This window comes from Perognathus longimembris, chromosome 23 (genome assembly GCF_023159225.1).
Source record: "Perognathus longimembris pacificus isolate PPM17 chromosome 23, ASM2315922v1, whole genome shotgun sequence".
Lineage (NCBI taxonomy): Eukaryota > Metazoa > Chordata > Mammalia > Rodentia > Heteromyidae > Perognathus > Perognathus longimembris.
In genome coordinates this window covers 18,696,945-18,718,255 of record NC_063183.1, presented here as the reverse complement: position 1 = coordinate 18,718,255, position 21,311 = coordinate 18,696,945, and the positions used below count along the sequence as shown (strand labels likewise).

At 42.8% G+C, this 21,311-nt stretch overlaps 1 protein-coding gene across 1 annotated transcript in view; it reads right to left on the bottom strand.

The window, feature by feature from the left end:
* Clpx (caseinolytic mitochondrial matrix peptidase chaperone subunit X) overlaps window positions 1-16,127 on the bottom strand; it is a 31,117-nt gene extending 14,990 nt beyond the window's left edge. Inside the window, exons 1-5 of the mRNA XM_048332120.1 lie at window positions 15,841-16,127; window positions 8,017-8,177; window positions 6,087-6,204; window positions 2,406-2,560; window positions 1,002-1,161 (exon numbers count right to left, since the gene is read on the bottom strand). Of these exons, the coding sequence (XP_048188077.1) occupies window positions 1,002-1,161; window positions 2,406-2,560; window positions 6,087-6,204; window positions 8,017-8,177; window positions 15,841-15,922 (676 nt within the window). The 5' untranslated portion in view covers window positions 15,923-16,127. The remainder of the gene's footprint in view (window positions 1-1,001; window positions 1,162-2,405; window positions 2,561-6,086; window positions 6,205-8,016; window positions 8,178-15,840) is intronic.
* Between the last annotated feature and the right edge of the window lie 5,184 nt (window positions 16,128-21,311).

The window sequence follows — 21,311 nt, the reverse complement described above, 5'->3', positions numbered from 1 at the left end:
GATACCACCACACAACTATTTTGCAGTTAAGTTCAACATGTCAACATTGAAATCAGCTGCACATATACTAGCTACTGAAGATAATTAAAAGGTATTATTTGTAAGTTTATAATTCTAAGTATTTAGCAGAACTTCCTCAAACTGTACAATAATGACTTAAAAAGAACCTAAATGATTATCTAAATCAGAATTAGTGCTCCCTGGACAACAAAACAAAAACTTAAGATTTACATTTTACTCTATTCATAGTACTTTTAAGCAAAATTATTTATTAACATAACCTGCTTCACTATCCACAGTAAGTTGAGATTATACAGTACACTGTATAATAGAATCTAAAATGAATAGGAATTGCACTTAGAATCACTTACAAATTTGCCCTTAACCTGGCACTCTGTAGCTGGGGCCCAAAGAAGAAAGAGTACTGGATATGCTGTATAAACAGTTATCATCTCCACATATCTCTGACTTAGGCAAATGAAATTCTGTATCCTGAACCCAAAAGAGAAGAACTCAGAGTTGTACAGGGCATTGCAATGATCTGTTCATGATGAACTAGTTGTGGTGAAGTCAACAGTTCAAAAGCAACAACTCAATCTCTACCTCAGTGACCTGCAACCTTGTTTGTTTTTGAGGTACTGGAGATGGAGGCCATAGCTTCGTGCATGCTAGGCCAGCACTCTACCACTCAGCTACATTCCCACTCAAACACTGTATGGAGACTCTCAAAAAGAAGCACACTTTACTCTGTGATTCCAAATTTAAAGAAATAACACTTACCATACCTACAAAATTAATGTTCTTTGGTATTTTCTATTCACATCTATTTTTTTTAATTAATGTTACTGGCAATGATTTTATGATCCACTAGAGGAAGATAAAAGCATTTTGAAAAATGATGCACTGTGCTAGAAATGTTTCAAGATGAAATCAAGGAGTTACAAATCAAGATGGCTTCTAAACATATAATCTATTTTGGTCAACTATCAAAAAATACGAACCTCTAGGTGTTAATGATGTCTGCTTCTCCACCTCTGCTTGCTGTCTCAGATTAGCTGGGATATTATTATATATTCTCTTATAATGATTATACACAGCAACTGAAAGTACTTTCTTAGCAAATGACTGGCCAACAACATACTTGTCGAGGTAGTTATAAATCTGAAAAATGATTAGGTATGAACAATTTACTATAAGATATTGTAAGACCATACACATTAAGTGATTTACCAAGAATATTTGCTTCAAGTTTTAAACTGGAACAGCCTTATGAAAGTGAAATGCTAAAGGCATGATACATTATGTAGCTAGGATTATAGGCATGAGCCCATCCGCCTAGTAAGTTGTTAAATATTTTATAGTTTCTGAAATCTTATTCATTGCTCATAAATTATACCTATGAATTACTAAACCTGCCATAAATTTGGATAGAGACAAATATTGTCATGTAAACGCAGAAAGAAGAACATGGAGGCAGGAGACAGAGAGTAAGAAATAATGAAAGTATGCAGACAAGCTGGGCACTGGTGACTCACACCTGTAATCCTAGCTACTAAGGAGACTGAGATCTGAGGATGCCAGCCTGAGTAGGAAAGGCCTTGAGACTCTTCTCCAATAAACCATCTGAAAATCCGATATGGAGCTGTGGCTCAAAGTGGTTGAGTGCCAGACTTGGGCAAAACAACTGAGAATCAATGCCCAGGCCCTGAGTTCAAGCCCCATTACCAACAACAAAGAGAATACTAGGTCAGGAGACCTGGGTCCTGGTTCTCATAAAACACATACCATGGACCCAGAAGTGCCACTGGGCATTTTGATCACATTATTAAGATTAGAAACTGTTTTACTATAAGAGATAAATTTAAGAGGGATAACTGCAGACTGGTGTTATTTACAGCCCCAAACTAATAAACTCATAGCTAGATTTTGGTACAAGTACTGGTTCTATTTCAAAGTAGCTTGGTACTAGTCACTTTAATTATCCTCCAATTATATTTCATTGGCATTAAATTTAGTAAGCATGGACTGGGAATGTGACTTAGTAGTAGAGTGCTTGCCCAGCATGCTTAAAGCCTGGGTTTGATTCCTTAGTACCACATAAACAGAAACAGCTAGAAGTAGCACTGTGGTTCGAGTGGTAGAGTGCTAGCCTTGAGCGAAAGAAGCTCAAGGACAGTGTCCAGGCCCCTGAGTTCAAGCACCAGGACTGGCAAAAAATAAATAAACTTAGTAAGCATGACAAAGGGGACAAGCAAAAGGATCTATACCTAAATCTGAACATCAAACGGCAATAACAATTTAGCAAGACAGAGTCTCTACTTAGAGCTTATAGTACTTAAGATTCACGATAAACTAAGGAGAAGCAAGGAAATGTTTTCAAGAGAAAATGTTTATTAAACCTATACCTTCTTGGGGGGAGGGGGTGGTTTCTGTTGGAATGCCAATTTTACAGCTTCTGCTGCTGATTCAGGTTCTTTAACTATGCTTTTCTTTGAATCGGCTTCAGACAGCACAACAAAAAAGTGATGACATTTTTCACACTTGACAAAACGGGTAGATGCTGAAAAAGAAAAGAGAGGTCAGCAGAGGAAAAGAAAGGGGGAAAAAATTCCAACAGTGTTTGTCTTAACTCACTGTAGGCCAGGGAGTGTAACTCAGTGATAGGGTACTTATTTGCCCACCATGCTGCAGGCCTTGAGTTAAATCTCCAGTGTCATAAAATTGAATACATACATACAACAGACTGTAAATGAAGTTAAACACTGACAAAGTGTAGATTGTAGTTCACTACCCTGCAGAGCAAAACCAGCCTCGCTTACACACTGAGGAGAGAGGAGCTCAGTACACTCCCCCCTTCTGTTTACTTCCACTGGGTTCCTGTCATTTGTTAATGGACTCTTCATCAGGCCCAAAGATCCAGCAGTCTTTCAACCTCCCATTCAATAGAAAGAATTTTAAAACCACTGTACTGAAATATTTGAATTGTGAAAATGTAGATGAATGTATCTTTTTTTTTTTTTTTTTTTTTTGCCAGTCCTGGGGCTTGAACTCAGGACCTGAGCAGTGTCCCTGGCTTCTTTTTGCTCAAGGCCAACACTCTACCACTTGAGCCACAGAGCCACTTCTGGCCGTTTTCTATATATGTGGTCCTGGGGAATCAAACCCAGGGCTTCATGTATACGAGGCAAGCACTCTTTGTCACTAGGCCATATTCCCAGCCCTGAATGTATCTTTCTAACACTGTGTTATGAAAAATTTCAAGCACTCCTCAAAGTTGAAAAAGGTAAATCTATTTTAATCTCTAAAAATATTAAAAAAACTCACATTAATATATCAGCTTTAAAATTGTTTATTATGCTAAACCAAAGAGATTATTTGTTTTTCCTTTCTTTCTGGTTTAAACATGGCTATAGAATGACGACATATAAAAATCAGTCTTTACGGTGCCTAACTCTATACATGGTAAGCAGGGACCTCAGAAATCAATATACACAGTAAAGCATCTCATATAAATACAGATAAAACAGAGCTGGTATGACAAGATAAGAGTTATTTGTAATCCAAATAGACAGGCAAGGTAGGCATTGGTGGCTCACTTCTATAATCCTAGCTACTCAGGCAACTGAGATCTGAGGATCAAAGCCAGCCCAGGCAATAAAGTCCTTGAGACTCTTATCTGCAATTAACTACCAGAAAACCAGAAGTGGAGCTGTGGCTCAAAGTGGTAAGCCTTGAGCAAAAGAGATCAGGAACCCACTGCACCTAGGCCCTGAGTTCAAAATCCCATGATGATACCCCCCCACCCCCCGCAACCAAAAGCAAAAAAAAAAAAAAAACAAATAGGTAAAACTGCAGAGGAAGGAAATATTTTTAAAACTAAAGGAAGTTTTCTCATTTGGGAAAATTATAAATATAAACACTTACCATAGCCTACTAGCAAGCAAGATAGAAAATGTATCTCTAGAAAATATTCTAGGCTGGGAATGTGGCTTAGTGGCAGAGTGCTTGCCTAGCATGAATGAAGCCCTGGGTTGGATTCCTCAGTACCACATAAACAGAAAATGGCCAGAAGTGGAGCTGTGGCTCCAGTGGTAAAGTGCTAGCCTTGAGCAAAAAGAAGCTCAGTGGCCAGGCCCTGATTTCAAGCCCCAGGACTGGCAACAAAAAAAAAAAAAGAAAAAAGAAAATATTCTAAATGAAAAACAGAACTAATTCCCCATTAATAAACTTCATTACTAATCCAATCAGTTGAATTGTTATGTTTCATTTGTAAACACAAGGCCAATTATCATAAATTGTTTATGAATTCTAGCAGCAAATTAAATAATGCATGTTTTCTATTCACTGATCAATTACAAATGTTTACCTAAAAAAAAAAATCAACAATGCCTAATGAAACTGTAACCTCTCTGTACATGTTTGATAATAAAAATTTGAAAAAAAAAAAAGATCAAGGCATTCCAAGTACGGTAATTAACATAAATTAACAAGAGCCTAAATATTATCACCATTTCCTACTACTGGGAATGCAGGGTATGCCTTTATTTTATGATGAGGCACAAGTGTGCAACTGTTGCTAATGGTAAACAAGTACAAGGATTAAAGGGCAGAGAAGACTAATCTAGTTCAGGCTGTGTGACAGGAAAATCTGGCCTAAGAACACACAATCAAAAATATTTCTCTAAGGAAATTAGGTCAAAGGGAAAGAGATTAAACATCAACACATCTCATCTCTACTTACTGTTTAAGGGCTGCTTAAATTGGACCTGAATACTGTATTTGACACAAGCTTACAGTGAACCTAGTTCAGAGGTTTAATTTACCAAATTGTTCTTTGGAGGCTTTGATTGGTGGTTTTGACAAAATTAGAATAGGTCATGTGAACTTGTGGCCAGCTTGTGAGATTCTGCCTTAAGCTGCCAAAGGGGAAAAACCAAAAAACACAGGACACAGCCACAAGCTGGTGGCTCACACCTGTAATCCTAGCTACTCAGGAGGCTGAGATCTGAGGATACTGGTTCAAAGCCAGCCCGGGCAGGAAAGTCCTTGAGACCCTTATGTCCAATTAACCACCAGAAAATCAGAAGTGGAGCTGCAGTTCAAAGTGGAGCAAAAGAGCTCAGAGACAGCACCGAGGGACTGAGTTCAAGTCCCAGAACTAGGAAAAAAAACAAACAACAGGACAAATATCTAATTTTATTAATATATGGGAATATATACTTCTTACTTAAAATGATTACTTTATTCTTTAATATAAAATACTGCCCTCATGGGGCTGGGAATATGGGCCTAGTGCTAGAGTGCTCGCCTTGTATACATGAAGCCCTGGGTTTGATTCCTCAGCACCACATATATAGGTAAAAGCCAGAAGTGGTGCTGTGGCTCAAGTGGTAGAGTGCTAGCCTTGAGCAAAAAGAAGCCAGGGACAGTACTCAGTCCCTGAGCCCATGCCCCAGGACTGGCAACAAAAATAAAACAAATAAACAAAAATACTGCCCTCATTAAACACACTTGTGTGATATACTAAAGAAAAAGAAGTACCTTAGCAAAAATCTATTCAGGAGGCCTCCCCTCCCTCCCCTTCCCTTTATTTTTGGTGCCCATCCTGGCTACATATATAGAAAAAGCCAGAAGTGGCGCTGTGGCTCAAGTGGTAGAGTGCCAGCCTTGTGCAAAAGAAGCTAGGGACAGTGCTCTCAGGCCCTGAGTTCAAGTGCCAGGACTGGCCAAAATATATACATATGTGTGTGTATACATACATACATACATATACACACATATACACACTCACATGTAGAGAAATGTAAAGTAAGTCTTCCTTCTACAACCCAGTGATTACACACATGAAAAAGATCACAAAATCCAAATTTGAAATAAACTCAGAAACAAAATAAACAAAAAAATGTTTTTCCTAAATTCTCTCTTATAACTCACATAAAACACCACCAGACTAGGAAAATTCAGTTTATGTGAACATTTACAGAATCATCAAGACTCAGGATGAAAATTACTTTTTTATATAATGGATATATTTCCACATCTCTAAGGACGCACAGAAAAGATAAGAAGAACACTACAATACTTACACACAAAGGTCTCTACATGTGTGCACAAGTCACCACATTTAGGACAGCGCAGCTGGTTTCCTCCTTTCCCAGAATTCCCAGAGCCTGATTTCTTACTGCCTCCCTCACTCACTGATTTCTAAAAGCAGGAGGGAGAAAAAGACAGACTATCAATTATTAGTTACAGGCAACAACTTTATATATAGCTTAAAAGTAAATCACATTATATACAATTAATCTTCAAGTTTTACAAATTCCAAAGGAATTACTAGTTTATAATTCTGTTATCATGATGTCAAATGTCCTATTTATCACAAAAGTCAAATCAGTTCTAACACACATGCATTCATCTGAAATCCCTTCTTATGGTAGTTTTCTTTCAATGACTCATTCCAAGGGGGAAAATAAAGTTACTATTGGTAAAAAACTGCCACTCAGTGATGGAGGCTTGGCTCAAATGGTAGAGCACCTACCTAGCAAGCACAAGGCCCTGAATTCAAAACCCTACTCACTACTCCCCCCCAAAAAGCAAACATACTTTCAATGGAATTGAGTCGTTATCATAGCAGGGATATATACATATAACATTCTTACACATAGCTTTTCCCATCTTTAAATAATTTCACCTGTTTCAGAATTGCTGTGAGGATTAAGCATAGATATTAGAGTGTTCTGTACTTAGTCTGAATAAAGAGTACCTACTTGCACCTTAGAGTAGCTCCAGAAATACACAATTTTGGGGCTGGGGATATGGCCTAGTGGCAAGAATGCCTGCCTCATATACATGAGGCCCTGGGTTCGATTCCCCAGCACCACATATACAGAAAATGGCCAGAAGTGGCGCTGTGGCTCAAGTGGCAGAGTGCTAGCCTTGAGCAAAAAGGAAGCCAGGGACAGTGCTCAGACCCTGAGTCCAAGGCCCAGGACTGGCCAAAAAAAAAAACCAAACAAACAGAAATACACAATTTTTAGATAGAATATAAAGTACAGTTTATAGTATCATGAGTTATATAGTATCATGAGATACAGCATTATATCACAAATTAAATCAAACTAGGAAATAATGGGTATTTCTAATTCAACCCTCAGGAATGTCCATGCATTTTTTTTTTCAATACTGAGGAGGCTTGAACGCAGGGTCCTGTGCTTGCTAGGCAACCCGTCTACCACTTGAGCCACATCCCAAGTCCCTTACACCTATTATTTAATGATACTTCTCTATTACCTTTGGATTTCAGAAAGCTTAATTACTGCTCACTAATATAATGCTTAAAAAAGTACTTCATGGCTCAAAATAAAACATAAAATATCTGGATACCGGTGGCTCATGCTTGTAACCCTAGCTACTCAGGAGGCTGAGACCTGAGGATCATGGTTCAAAGCCAGCCCCAGCAGAAAAGTCCATGAGACTCTTATCTCTAATAAACCACTCAGAAAACCAGAAGTGGCACTGTGGCTCAAGTGGTAGAGTGCTAGTGTTGAGCTGAAGAGCTCAGGGACAGCGCCCAGGCCTAGAGTTGAAGCCCTACAACTGATCAATAAAACATAAAATAAGCTGGGTATGGTGGCACACTCTTGAACCTAACACTCAGGAGGCTAAGGCAAAGAGATCATGAGGTAGAGGCCAGCCTGAGCAAAGTTCCAGGCTAGCCTAACCTGAATGGCAAAAGCACACACCCCAGTTTAAATAAATACATTTACAAACACAAAACTATAGCACATTTATCAGATCATTTGAAATACATCTCATAGTTCCTACAGAAAACATATAAGCCAATGGAATACATAGTATTTTTGTATTTAACTGTTTAAAAGAGGCAACTAGGGACTGGGCAGTGTAGATAAGTGGTAGAGGGCTTGCTTAGCATGCACAAGGCCCTGAATGAGATACCCAGCCACACAGAAAAAGGGGTTCAATATGGGTATAGGTGCCAATAAAGATTCAAATAACCTTATTTCCATCTCCAGAGCCATCTTTATTTGTCCCATCTTTTGCGGCAAAGTATGCTGGCGTTTCTGAGAAAGTTCTAAGAGGGGCTCTGCGCAGAATCTGAGTTTCAAAGGTCCCAAGCCTTCCTAAAACCGGTATGTGAATGCGGCTACAAGAAATACCTGGAACAAAGAGAAATCTATTAGTCTACACACCACATATAGACATGCCTCAATACATTTCCTGGAAACAAAGCCCTCCAAACATGTAAAAGGTTGAAAAAAGCTGGTTTTCACAGCAGCAGTATACAGTGAGCAAGAAAACAATGACATTGAAAGAGCAAAGTTCTCTCAGAAATAAGCAAGCCAAGGCCTCTGAATCATTCAAGGTAAACAAATTTTTCCAAATCTACTCTTTCAAAATAGGGCAAGGTTGGGAATATGGCCTAGTGGCAAGAGTGCCTGCCTCGTATACATGAAGCCCTGGGTTCAATTCCCTAGCACCACATATAAAGAAAACGGCCAGAAGTGGTGGTGTGGCTGAAGTGGCAGAGTGCTAGCCTTGAGCAAAAAGAAGCCAGGGACAGTGCTCAGGCCCTGAGTCCAAGCCCCAGGACTGGCAACAAAAACAAAAAACAAACATGAAGCCCTAGGTTCAGTTCCTCAGCACCACATATATAGAAAGGGCCAGAAGTGGTGCTGTGGATCAAGTGGCAGAGTGCTAGCCTTGAGCAAAACAAAGCTAGGGACAGTGCTCAGGCCCTGAGTTCAAGCCCCATGACTGGCAAAAAAAAATAAATAAGGCAAGATCAACCAGATAACAAGCTGTGGCTCCTTTAAAATGTGATAGTTGATGAGAGTAGACTTGGTGCCACATGCCTGATTCTAGCTACTCAGGAGGCAGAGACAGCAAGATCATGATTTGAGAACAGTGTGGGAGAGTGATGATCTCAAAAACAATCCAGCTATGGTGGCTCACTACTGTAATCATACCTACTCCAGAAGAGGCAAGACTCCAAACCTATGCAAAATTAGTACAAGACCCTACCTAAAAAACAAACTGAAAACACACAAGGATTGTGAGCATGGGCTCAAGCACAAGACCCTGAGTTCAATACTCAGTAATGCAAAATGTGAGTTCACCATCTGCTACATCTGCAGATTTTTGAAAGAGGCCATACTTAGCTGGGCGCAGGTGGCTCATGCCTATAATCCTAGCTACTCAGGTGGCTGAGATCTGAGAATTGAAGTTCAAAGCCTGTGAGACTCTTTATCTCCAATTAACCACCAGAAATCTGGAAGTGGTGCTATGACTCAAGTGGTAGAGCACTAGCCCAGAGCTGAAGGGCTCAGGGACAACTCCCAGGCCCAGAGTTCAAGCCCCAGGACAAAAAAAAAAAAAAAGCATACTTATATCCTGTATTTTCATTATTCAATGCCTACCAATGAGAATAAGTATCCAACAACTACTCATTTCTTTGGCTATATGAGGGCAGGATTTGTAATAACAATGGAAACAAAGTTCTAGTGTTCTTTTGAAAATTACATACTTTTCCACTTAGGCAAGGTACTTGGTAGGAAAACTCAGAGACAGTGAGTGGAATGGTGCTGCTGGGGGAGAGGGGAGATGACCAGTAAAAGGTTTCAGTGCTACAAGATTAAGTAACCAATGTGGATGGCAGTCAGTGGGTGGTTGCACATCAATGTTTATTATTTTTTTTAATGCTGGTCCCGAGACTTGAACTCAGTGCCTAGGCACTCCCTGAGCTTTTTCACTCAAGGCTAGCACTCTATCACATTAAGCCATACCTCCATTTACAACTTTTTGGTAATTAGCAATAAGAATCTCATGGACTTTCTTGCCCAGGCTGGCTTTGAACATGATCCTCAGATCTCCGCTTCTTGAATAGCTAGGATTCCAGGTGTGAGCCACTGGTTCCTGTCTATCACTTTTTTTTTTTTTTTTATTGTCAAAGTGATGTACAGCAGGGTTACAGTTACATACATAAGGCAGTGAGTACATTTTTTGTCAAAGTTTGTTACCTCCTCCTTCATTTTTCTCCCACCTTCCCTGCTCCCCACCCCCCCAGTTGTACAGTTGGTTTTACTACATATTGTCTTGTAAGTACTGCTGTTGCATTGGTTTGCCTTTTACCCTTTGTCTCACTATTCTGATGTTCACTGTTCTTAATACTATAGAAAAACACATTTAAAAGTGGCTAAGAAGTATCATATGCATTTTACAGAAATAATAAAAAACTGGAGGAACAAATTTACGTAGTCAAAACACTGTAGTAAGATAGTTCAATCTTATAGAAAAAATGCAATAAATAACATATAACTACCTGATTTCAAACACTTTAAACTTGCCATATTTGAAATTAATATTCTTTTTTTTTTTTTTTGCCAGTCCTGGGTCTTGAAATCAGGTCCTGAGCACTGTCCCTGGTTTCTTTTTTGCTCAAAGCTAGCACTCTACCACTTGAGGCACAGCGCCACTGCCAGCTTTTTCTGTATATGTGGTGCTAAGGAAACGAACCCAGGGCTTCATTCATGCTAGGGAAGTACTCTACCACTATGCCACATTCCCAGCCCTGGAATTAATATTCTTAAAAGGGAGATATATTAGGGGCTGGGAATATGGCCTAGTGGCAAGAGTGCTTGCCTCATATACATGAAGCCCTGGGTTCGATTCCCCAGCACCACATATATAGAAAATGGCCAGAGGTGGGGCTGTGGCTCAAGTGGCAGAGTGCTAGCCTTGAGCAAAAAGAAGCCAGGGACAGTGCTCAGGCCCTGAGTCCAAGGTCCAGACTGGCAAAAAAAAAAAAGGGAGATATATTAAAGACTTAACCTACAGCTTTTTGTGTAAAGGATGGGAGCAGTAAATATCTTGTGCTGTGCAGGCCATGCACTTAGTTCCAACTACTGTGCACTGCATGCAGCAGGAAAGCAAACACAAAACTAAGCAAATGCATGTGGCCAAATTTGGTCCACTGGGTCTCTGCTGCCTCCTGATTATTCCATATGGATTCAAAGTAAGCCACAACATAAACTGTAGTCAATAGTCGGGGGCTGAGACAGGGAGATAGTAAGTTTGAGGCTAATCTAGGCTATGAAGACCCTGTGAATGGCACAAGAGCAATATTGCATACTATATAGCACCATTCCCCAAGCTGGTCTGTATGAGTTCTCATTGCAGCATTAAGTGGCCCCAGGTAAAACAACATTCTATACATTTCATAGCACTGTGTATGTGTATACCCATGTACACCTCCTATATACAGTAACAGGGCTCAAACTTGAGACTGTGCTCTCAATTAGCTTTCTACCACTTGAGTCATGCCTCTAGCCTGGCTTTTTTGCTGTTTAATTGGAGATGGACTCTCACAGACTTTCTCTTTGGACTGGCTTCAAATCTCCATCCTCCAGATCTCAGTCTCCTGAGTGAAGTGCTACAGATGTGAGTCACTAGCACCTAGCTTGCCAAGGAAGCTTGTCAACAGTTTACCAGAGTTAGGAGACAATAAGTAAACCAAAAAAAAGATGGACTGGGAATGTACCTTAGTGGTACATACATGCTTGCCTAGCATGCATGAAGCTCTGGGTTTGAATCCTCAGTACCCATAAACAGAAAAGGCTAGAAGTGGTGCTATGGTTCAAGTGGTAGAGCACTAGCCTTGCGCAAAAGATAAGAGACAGTGCCCAGGCTCTGAGTTCAAGCTCCAGGATTGGCAAAAAAAAAAAAAAAAAAAATCAGTGCAAGCTGGGCACCAGTGGCTCATGCCTGTAATCCTAGCTACTTAGGAGGCTGGGATCTAAGAATCAAGGTTTGAAGTCAGGTGGGCAGGAAAGTCCTTGAGGCTCTTACCTCCAACTAACCAGCAAAAATCCAGAAGCACAAGTATGGCTCAAGTGGTAGAGCACCAGCCTTGAGTGAAAAAGCTAAGGGAGAGCATGAAACCCTGAGTTCAAGCTCTAACTAGCACAAAAGAATGCTGGAGGATTGCTTCAGTGGCAGAATACCTGCCTGGCAAGAGAGGTCCTGAGTTCAAATCCCACTATCACTCACACACTCACACACACACACACACACACACACACACACACAATGTTTTGTGATAGCAAATTCAAAGATGTTTCTCCGTTTATTCACTTTGCCTTATTTTGTGGTTACGTGTGTATGTTTGTGTGTGTGTGAGTGTGTGTGAGAGAGAGAGGATGATTTAGCTAAAAATTGGTTAATGTGGGCATATTATGTAACTCTCATGAAAAGGAAGGACATCAACACATTTCATTTATGCCCTTATGAGGGGATACCTCTGAATGGACACAGACTGAAGACAGTCAGAAATGAATTCCAAATAAATTCCACACTTCTTACAGCCAAATTCAGACAAGTACTGTCATTTAGGACTTTTTAAATGGAAGCAAGCACCTCTTTTTCTTTTTCTTTGACCAGTCCTGGGGCTTAAACTCAGGGCTTGGGCACTGTCCCTGAGCTTCTTTTGCTCAAGGCTAGCACTCAATCACCTAAGCCACAATACTACTTCTGGCTTTTCCTGTTTATGTGGTACTGAGGAATCAAACCCAGAGATTCTTGCATGCTAGGCAAGCACTCTACCACTAGGCCGCCTCAAGCACTCTACTACCCAGGCCCTCAAGCATATCTTAATGTACATATTTTGAATATAAAGTATTCTTATATTTGCCAAGTACACTTAACCAGCAATTTGGTTGGAAATTTTAAATTTCTATTTTACTACAGCTTTCATATCCAGAGAATGATGAAAAACACATTAAATTTGATACATACAAAAAATTAAAACATATAACTCATCAAGAGAAGAAAATAGATCCAGTCTCTAGTATGATAAATTACTAGTCCCTTTCAAAGTTCCATTTCAGTTTAGCCCGATGGGGCAATGGAAATACAATTATTTCTAAGTTCTGAAACTGCTTCTCCGTAATTCATTACACTGAGAATTCACCATCTTGTTAGAAATATTATAGATATTTTGATAAGAAATTCTTCATGTTTGTATTAATAAACTAGACAAAGTTCAATTCTGAATCTTCTTCCTCCCACCCTTCTTTTTTCCAAGAATCCTAAATAAAAATAACTCTCAATGTAAACCAACTGCACAACTCTTGGGAGGAGAGGGGAAGGGAAGGGGGGAAAATGAGGGAGGAGGTAACAAGTAGAACAAGAAATGTACTCATTGCCTTTCATATGAATCTGTAACCCCTCTGCATCACTTTGACAATAAAGAAAAAAAAACTCTCCCAGCAATAAAGTTCTTTCTTGTGGGCTTATGTACAGACTGTCTACTATAAAAATAGCAAGGTGGGGCTGGGAATACAGTGTAGTGGTAGAGTGCTTGTCTGATATACATGAAGCCCTGGGTTCAATTCCTCAGCACCACATATATAGAAAAAGCCAGAGGTGGCGCTATGACTCAAGTGGTAGAGTGCTAGCCTTGGGCAAAAAGAAGCCAGGGATAGTGCTCAGGTCCTGAGTTCAAGCCCCAGGACTGGCAAAAAAAAAAAAAATAGCAAGGTGTGGTAGCACTCAGTGGTGGCACTCAGGAGGCCAAGGCAGTGGACATGGCTTTGCTTAGGAGTTGAAGATTAAGTCTGGGCAACTTAAGCAGATCTCATCTTGAAAAAAGAAGAAATAGGGGCTGGGGATATGGCCTAGTGGCTAGAGTGCCTGTCTCGTATTCATGAGGCCCTGGGTTCAATTCCCCAGCACCACATATACAGAAAATGGCCAGAAGTGGCGCTGTGGCTCAAGTGGTAGAGTGCTAGCCTTGAGCAAGAAGAAGCCAGGGACAGTGCTCAGGCCCTGAGTCCAAGCCCCAGGACTGGCCAAAAAAAGAAAAAAGAAGAAATAAAAGGGAAGGTGAAGATAAGAGAAGGGGAAATGAAGGAAGAAAGGTAGGCTGGCTTTGTAATAAGGTTTAGGAAATTTTTGAATATAAAAAAACTTTATTTTATTGTTACATAAAATAATAAACTCTAAGAGGGATGCTATCTCTATGTTGAAGTTTAATCCTACCATGAAAATGACAATTCTGCCAGGCAGATGGATCATGTCTGTAATTCTAGCTACTCAAGGAGGCTGAGATCTGAGGATTGCAGTTCAAAGCCAGCCTGGGAAGAAAGTTAACTACTCAGAAAAAGCCAGAAGTGGTGCTGTGGCTCAAGTGGTAGAGCACTACCCTTGAGTAAAAAAAGCTCAGAGGCAGTGCCTCGACCCTGAATTCAAGCCCCAGGACTAGCCAAAAAAAAAAAAAAAGGAAATGACAATCCTGTATTTTTGAAGGCCTCTGGTATATATATTGATACAAAACTAGATAATAAATAAGGCATGAATTTATATTGACTTGCCTAGTGATTGGTATATTTAAATTTTTTAAGTGTTTTGAATTAATAACCACTTAATGGCTATAATCCATAAATTTTCAGGGATTAACTATAGAAGATCAAAAACTTTCTCAAACAAGGCTTCCTGCCCAAAAGAACACCAAACTATTTTATCTACCTATAGAAACCTGACTATTCTTTGAGTCTACTTCACCAATTTCAAACCTGAACCTCTAGCACAGAAAATGGTTTGGCCTTTGTGGCCTTCAGCAAATGCATGTCAAATAAATGGGTTAAAAGTGCTGGTCCCAGTCAAGTGTTTACAAATCAAGTTTCTGGAGTTGGGACATCTTGTTGGGGCCTCAATCCTCTCATATGACCTCCATTTAATAATCCCTTCCTGTGTACTAAATCAACTGCCAGGATATACATTTAGTAAGCAATGGGGATGTCAAGAGTGAACAAAAAAAAAGTAACAAAACAAGTTTTGGGTTTTTTTAACCCAAGGGTCATAAACTGAGCAAACCACAGGAATTCATGTAGAAGTTTGGGGTGCTAAAGGATCTAGATCTAGACACCAGAGTCTGATAATCATAGATTTGGGGAAGAGAGAAAAAAAAAAAAGTTTCTTTTCCGGAATCTCCTGGCTGGGGTGCCACTGTCACAACTCCTGATAAGCAGAGAGGAAAGACAAACAAGAGCCACTTTGGCAGGACACCAGCTAGACTGTCAAGTTGGGGAGCTGGCAAACGACTGACGATCTGCCCGAGGATTTCGAAAAGCACTCCAGCAGTAGTTTTCCCCCCGGATCTCTCTGATTTTCCTGGGCGACTCGGACGACACAAGTACCAAGAGCCCCCCCGTGTGCGTCCCAGGGGCGACAGGCCCCACATAATGACAGTGACACCTCCAGTGTTGCGCGGCCGGCGTCCGAAGCCGGCCAGACGTCCAGAGGCTAGGGGAGGGAACCCTCCCCCCCCCCCAAAGTGACAGCCACTTAGCTTAACTTTCCCAGGAGCCCCTCACCTCTCCGACAGGCCCGACGGGCACTCGGCCGGGCTCCGAGAAAGGGAAGCGCGGAGTTGGGGGGGTGGGGGTGGGGGTCTGTGGTCACTTTTCACTTCGGGGGCAGAGGGAGGCGGAACCTTGAGCGCCTCGCCCAGACTCGGTACGAGGTGGGACCACATCCCGGGCCCCGATCCGGGAGGGAGGCGGGGGGAGCAGGCCAGCCGAGCGCACGAGCACACAAGGTGGCGGGGTGTCTTCCCATTTGGGGAGCAGCTGCTTCAGGGGGTTGGCAGCGCTCCATCCCGCGGGGAAAGTGGGGAGCCCGTCGGATAGAGCGCCTCGCATCCCTCTGCTCTGCTTCCCCACCCCAGCCCAACTCAGGGATGGGGACTGGCCTTGCGCCCTCCCGGGGGTCTTCCACCCCAACCCTCCAGGGCTAAGGGCCTCAGGCCCGGGACTACTTCCTTACCTCTCGGCGCGGAGGTGAACGAGGTGGTGAGAAGCCGGGCGGCCGCCGCCGCCCCGCAGGTACAAGCGCCGCAGCTGGGCATCTCCGCGCGGCCTAGGCCGGGGCTGCGCCCCTGGCTGACTTCGGGGGGGGGGGTCTCAGCGGTCCGACTCGTGCGGGTGGGGGGCGCGCTGACTCGGTTCCGAACCCTCCCGCCGGCTCCCAGGCCGGTGCGGCGCTCACCGGCCAAGCAGCCGGGGCTTCGGGGTTAATGCGTCCCACAGGCGCCACCGCTGACGCCGTCGGCCGCCTCCCCTCCCCTCCCTCCTCCCCTCCCGCCGGTCCCCGCCCCCCCCACCCCCACCGCCTACCGGGCCCCGCGAGCGAGGGAGCGAGCGAGCGTGCGCGCGCGTGCGCCCTAGGCCCCGGAGAGGGGCGTGGGCACGCGCCGCGCGTGCGCGTGCGTGCGTGTGCGTGCGTGAGGCGAGCGGAAAAGGGGGGCGGTAACCCGGGCGCCAATGAGCGCGCGACGGCAAGCGGCGAGGCCAAACTGCCTCGGGTACGCAATTGCTACGGCCGCTTCCGTAGCTGGGGCTCGGAAAGAAAAAGTTTCGGGGCCCGAGAGGTGCATGCTGGGAGTTGTCTCGTCCTGGCACCGCCCCCGACGGCTACTGCGCTTCCGGTCGCTTCCAGTGGCGGCAAAGAAGGTCAAAGCGTGGGAAGTAGTTCAGGCGGTCTCCTAGAAGGTTGATTGTGTGTGTGTGTGTTTTAAAATATAATTTTATTTAGATGTTGTTCAGAGGCGTTAACCATTGCATAAGTCAGGTCATGAGCACATTTCTCTTTGGACAGTGTCGCCTCCTCCCGTCCTTGCCCACAAGTTGCATAGTTCGTTTTCCACGTCGTGTCTACTGAGTACCAAGATGGGTTTTATTTGTGTTTGTGCTGCTCCTGGGGTTGGGACTCAGGGTCTGGACGCTGTCCCCGAGCTTTCTTGCTCAGGGCTTGAACCGGAGCTCCACTTCTGGCTTTTTTTTTTTTTTTTTTTTTGTGGTTCATTGGAAATGAGAGCCTCACTGACTTTTGTAGTCCGGCCGGCTTTGGAGCTTGATCTTCAAATCTCAGCCTCCTGAGTAGCTAGTGTTAGCATCCTTCCCACCCACCCACCCCTTAGGTCCTCAGGTTAGCCCCCAGATCCACCCATACCCATACTCCCTGCCTTAGAACTATAATGGGCCACTCCTACTCACCATTCAGACCTACCTACTTCCCCTTTAGCCCCAGAGAAGCCACCACCTGGATAAGGAGCAAAAACCAGATACCATGTTGCTCCCTCTCCCGTGGGAGATATGACCCCACTAGTAAACCTCCTTATAAACCTTCTGTCCATGACTATCTCTGCATGGTCCCCTAGGATGGCTGGGACATACTCTTTCAGCTAGGATTTCAGGCATGAGCCACCAGTGCCAAGCTCCGTAGCTCCTTAATGTGATTTCAGGTCTAGGAAATACTGAGTTATCTAAATTTGCCTCCTCCTTCAAAACATAGGAGAGAGGCTGCTTAACATGTCTTATCCTCTGAAATAATAAAGATGTGGGAATTTGTCATGGATGGATCAAGACAATGTGTACAGAAGGAATCTTGAATGGTTACCTGTGTTTTCATTTTCCCCAACCTATTGTCTAAGGGTTAGGAGTTACAAGACTGGCCAGATCATATGTATTTGCTGAGCTCAGAACATATACAAGCTACAGATTGGAACTCACATTTCCTGACTATATTTTATTTGTTTTGTGTTTGTTGCCAGTCCTGGGGCATGGACTCAGGGCCTGAGCACTGGTCCCTGGCTTCTTTCTGCTCAAGGCTAGCACTCTACCTCTTGAGTCACAGTGCCACTTCTGGCTTTTTTCTATATAGGTGGTGCTGAGGAATTGAACCCAGGGCTTCATGTATATGAGGCGAGAACTTTACCACTAGGCCATATTCCCAGCCCTTTCCTGATTATAGAGAGCAGGAAATGCTTCCTTTTCTGTTTTCCTTCTTTATATGCTGAAGTTAATCCTTGCTACAACTTTCCCCTTGTGAGACTCTTCTTTTTATAAGACACCCTGAAATACGTGGATCTAAATGACCTGTGGTTTGTGTGGAAATTGGAAAGCCTAAGGAACCTGCCGTTTTCTCCAGCAACAGACTGCTGTATAGCCCAGGATAGCCTCAAACTTAAAATCATCCTATCTAAGCCCTCAAGTGCTGAGATAACAGGCATTTTCTAACATACCTGTCAGAACACCAGCCTGGAATGAAAAGCCCAGGGACAGTGCCCAGACCCAGAGTTCAAGCCCTGGTACTTGAACACAGAAACAAAAACCTTTTTTTAAAATCATAACTTGGTAAGCAAGGTGTACATGCCTTAACTATTGCCCTTTGAGCCCTCTGCTTGACCTACTTCCTCTGGACAGGTTAAAGCAGGCAAACTAGCTGCACAAAGTTCAGGATAATGACAAATCAGTGATTCATGCTTGTCTCCCATCTGGGCAGTACCAGACTAATAATTTGGCTTGCATTTGAGTCTAATTAACTCTGAGTCCCTGATTAGTTGTCAGGTGAGTGCAAATGCCTTTGGTTCTGAGTTTGGGGGAGGGAGTATGGAGAGAATCAACCCAAGATAGATACAGGTCACATGAGTTACTTCACCATTGCCAGTCTCCAACAAGAAGTGTGATTTCTAGTAGTCTAGCTGTAAGAAGAGCCATTGGCCTTGGCTTAGGTCACACAGTTATTTTTCTCGGGAAAAGATACTTGGCACTTCTAAAACTTAAAGTCACAGAGACCAAACCAGGCACCAGTGGCTCACACCTGTAGTCCTAGCTACGTAGGAGGCTGAGATCTGAGAATCGTGGTTCAAAACCAGCCTGGGCAGGAAAATCTATCAGACTCTTAACTCCAGTACCAGAAAAACCAGAAGTAGAGCTGTGCCTCAAAGTGGTAGAGTGCTAATGCTGAGCAAAAAGAGCTCAGGGACAGCACCTAGGCCCTGGGTTAAAGCGCAATGACAAAAAAGAATAAAAATGAGAACAGAGAGATTCCAAAGTTTACTGAATTCAATGTTTTCAAACTGTTTTTTAAATCCCACAGAAGCTGTTAACTCTGTAGCCCTAGTGAAAGCACCACAAAGTGAGCTGAGATGGTCACAGGGGTTCTAACTTCCAATTTAAGTTCTTCCCATCCCACCCCACCTTCTACTACAAACACATTTACTTCTTGTTATAGAAATAAAAGAGAGGTTGTTGACATTTATATTTGCTATAAAATACACTAAGTAAAAATATAGTCAAGCTGGGAATGTGGCTTAGTGGTAGAGTGCTTGCATAGCATGCATGAAGCCCTGGGTTTGATCCCTTAGTACCACATAAGCAGAAAAAGCCAGAAGTGTGGCTCAAGTGGTAGAGTGCTCACTTTAAGCAAAAGAAGGTTCAAGCCCCAGAACTGGCAAAATGTGTGTGTGTGTGTGTGTGTGTGTGTGTATTCAGGTCAATGCTCACCAGAGACATCACTGTTCCAACAATCCTTCCCTTTGTTCTTGACACTTGATCTCATTCAAACAACAACATTTAATGAGCAGCATTTACATGCCAAGGGCGGGGGAAGTGGTGGTGAAGAAATGAAAATGTTCTCTCATGGAACTTCCATTCTAATAGGACAAGTATTGTTATGCCCAAATCTCGAGAAGACCACCAAGAAGACCACCGAAAGCCAGACGTTCCGAAATACAAAAGCAAGGCTTTATTTAGGCGAGCTGCAGATCGGGCCTTGTCCTACCTACCAACATAGCGGAGGTTAGGAGGAAGGCCCCGAGCTGAGATTTCACAGGGCTTATAAAGGCAAAAAACCAAAGTTACAGCAATCAGGTGTTCTCAGGGCTAGAGACATTCGGGGTGATTAAGCATTCCCAGGCGGTTAGAGTTAAGCAGGGAGTTTCCTGACTAGCTGGGCCCTAATAAGCTCGTTGTGCTAGCCAGGATAATTGGTGGCCTGGGTTTGCTCACAGGGCCTGCTTATCTCAGGTTTGCATAGTAAACTGGGGCCTGACTTCAAAATGGCTTTAGTCTGGCCCGTCAGTATTAGAAAAAAAAAATGTGCGAGTGATGAGATGATATGGGGATATCCTTATTTTTGTGTAATATATCCGTGTGCGCGCGCATGTGTGCACATGCGCGTGCATGCGTGTGCCAGTACTAGTGTTTGAACTCAGGGCCTTGTGCTCTCTTTTGGCTTTTTCACTCAAGGCTAGAACTCTATCACTTGAGCCACACCTCTACTTCTGGCTTTTTGATGATTAAATGAAGATAAGAGTCTCAAGGACTTTCCTACCCTGGCTGACTTGGGACTGTGATCCTCAGATCTCAAACTCCTGACTAGTTAGGATTATAGGTGTGAACCTTTGGCGTCTGGCTTAGTTGAAGCATCATTCTATAGGAATTACCTGGCTTTTTGAAAATGGAGCGTGGTTACAAGTGGGCATTCCCTTATCTGAAATTCACAGGTTGGAACGGATCCTTGTCCTAGGGTGTGGCTCAGTAGCCTTGAGATGGGGGCAGAGTGTGAGCAGTCTGGAGAATGGAGTAATGTATTCAGACTTTTTTCTAACTTGCCATTGTATAGATTATAGTTGCTATCAGTTCATCCTGGACTTAGAAGCACAGGACCTGCTAGACACTGGTTGCTCACACTTTTAATCCTAGCTACACAGAAAGCTGACAGAGTTTTGTGGTTCAAAGCTAGCCTGGAGAAGAAAAGTCCTTAAGACTTTTTTTTTTTTTTCTGCCAGTCCTGGGGCTTGAACTCAAGGCCTGGGCACTGTCCCTGAGCTTCTTTTACTCAAGGCCAGCACTTTGCTATTTGAGCCATAGCACCACTTCCTGCTTTTCCTGTGTGTATGGTACTAGGAATTGAACCCAGGTCTTCATGTGTGCCAGGCAAAACTCTACCGCTAAGCCATGTTCCCAGCCCTCCTTAAGACTCTTATCTCCAATTAACTACCAAAAAAAAAAAAAAAGCCAGACATGGATCTGTGAGTTAAGTGATAAAGTGCTTTGAGCACTAAAGGTCAGGGACAGTGACCAGGCTCTGAGTTCAAGGCCTAGGACTGGCAACCAAAAAACAAACAAAAAAAAAAACCAAAACATAGTACCGTTTCAGAGTTTCACTGTGATAAAATGAGATTTTGATCAGGAAAATAATGGTGAATTCCATTGGTCACATCGTATCAGCTCTTTGAGACAGAAGTTCCATATCTCATCTATTTTTAGCTTTTTTTCTGACAGTTTAATTATGCTTAAAGAAAGTCAAGTCCAATTTTCCAGCTGAAATAGTTTCAGTGAAAGGATTCTATGTCTTGAGTTATTTACCTTTGGTGAAATACATAGCATGAAGGGCATGGTTTTCTATATATTCAGTTCATCTAAGACTCATTTTTTTTCCCTGTTTGATTC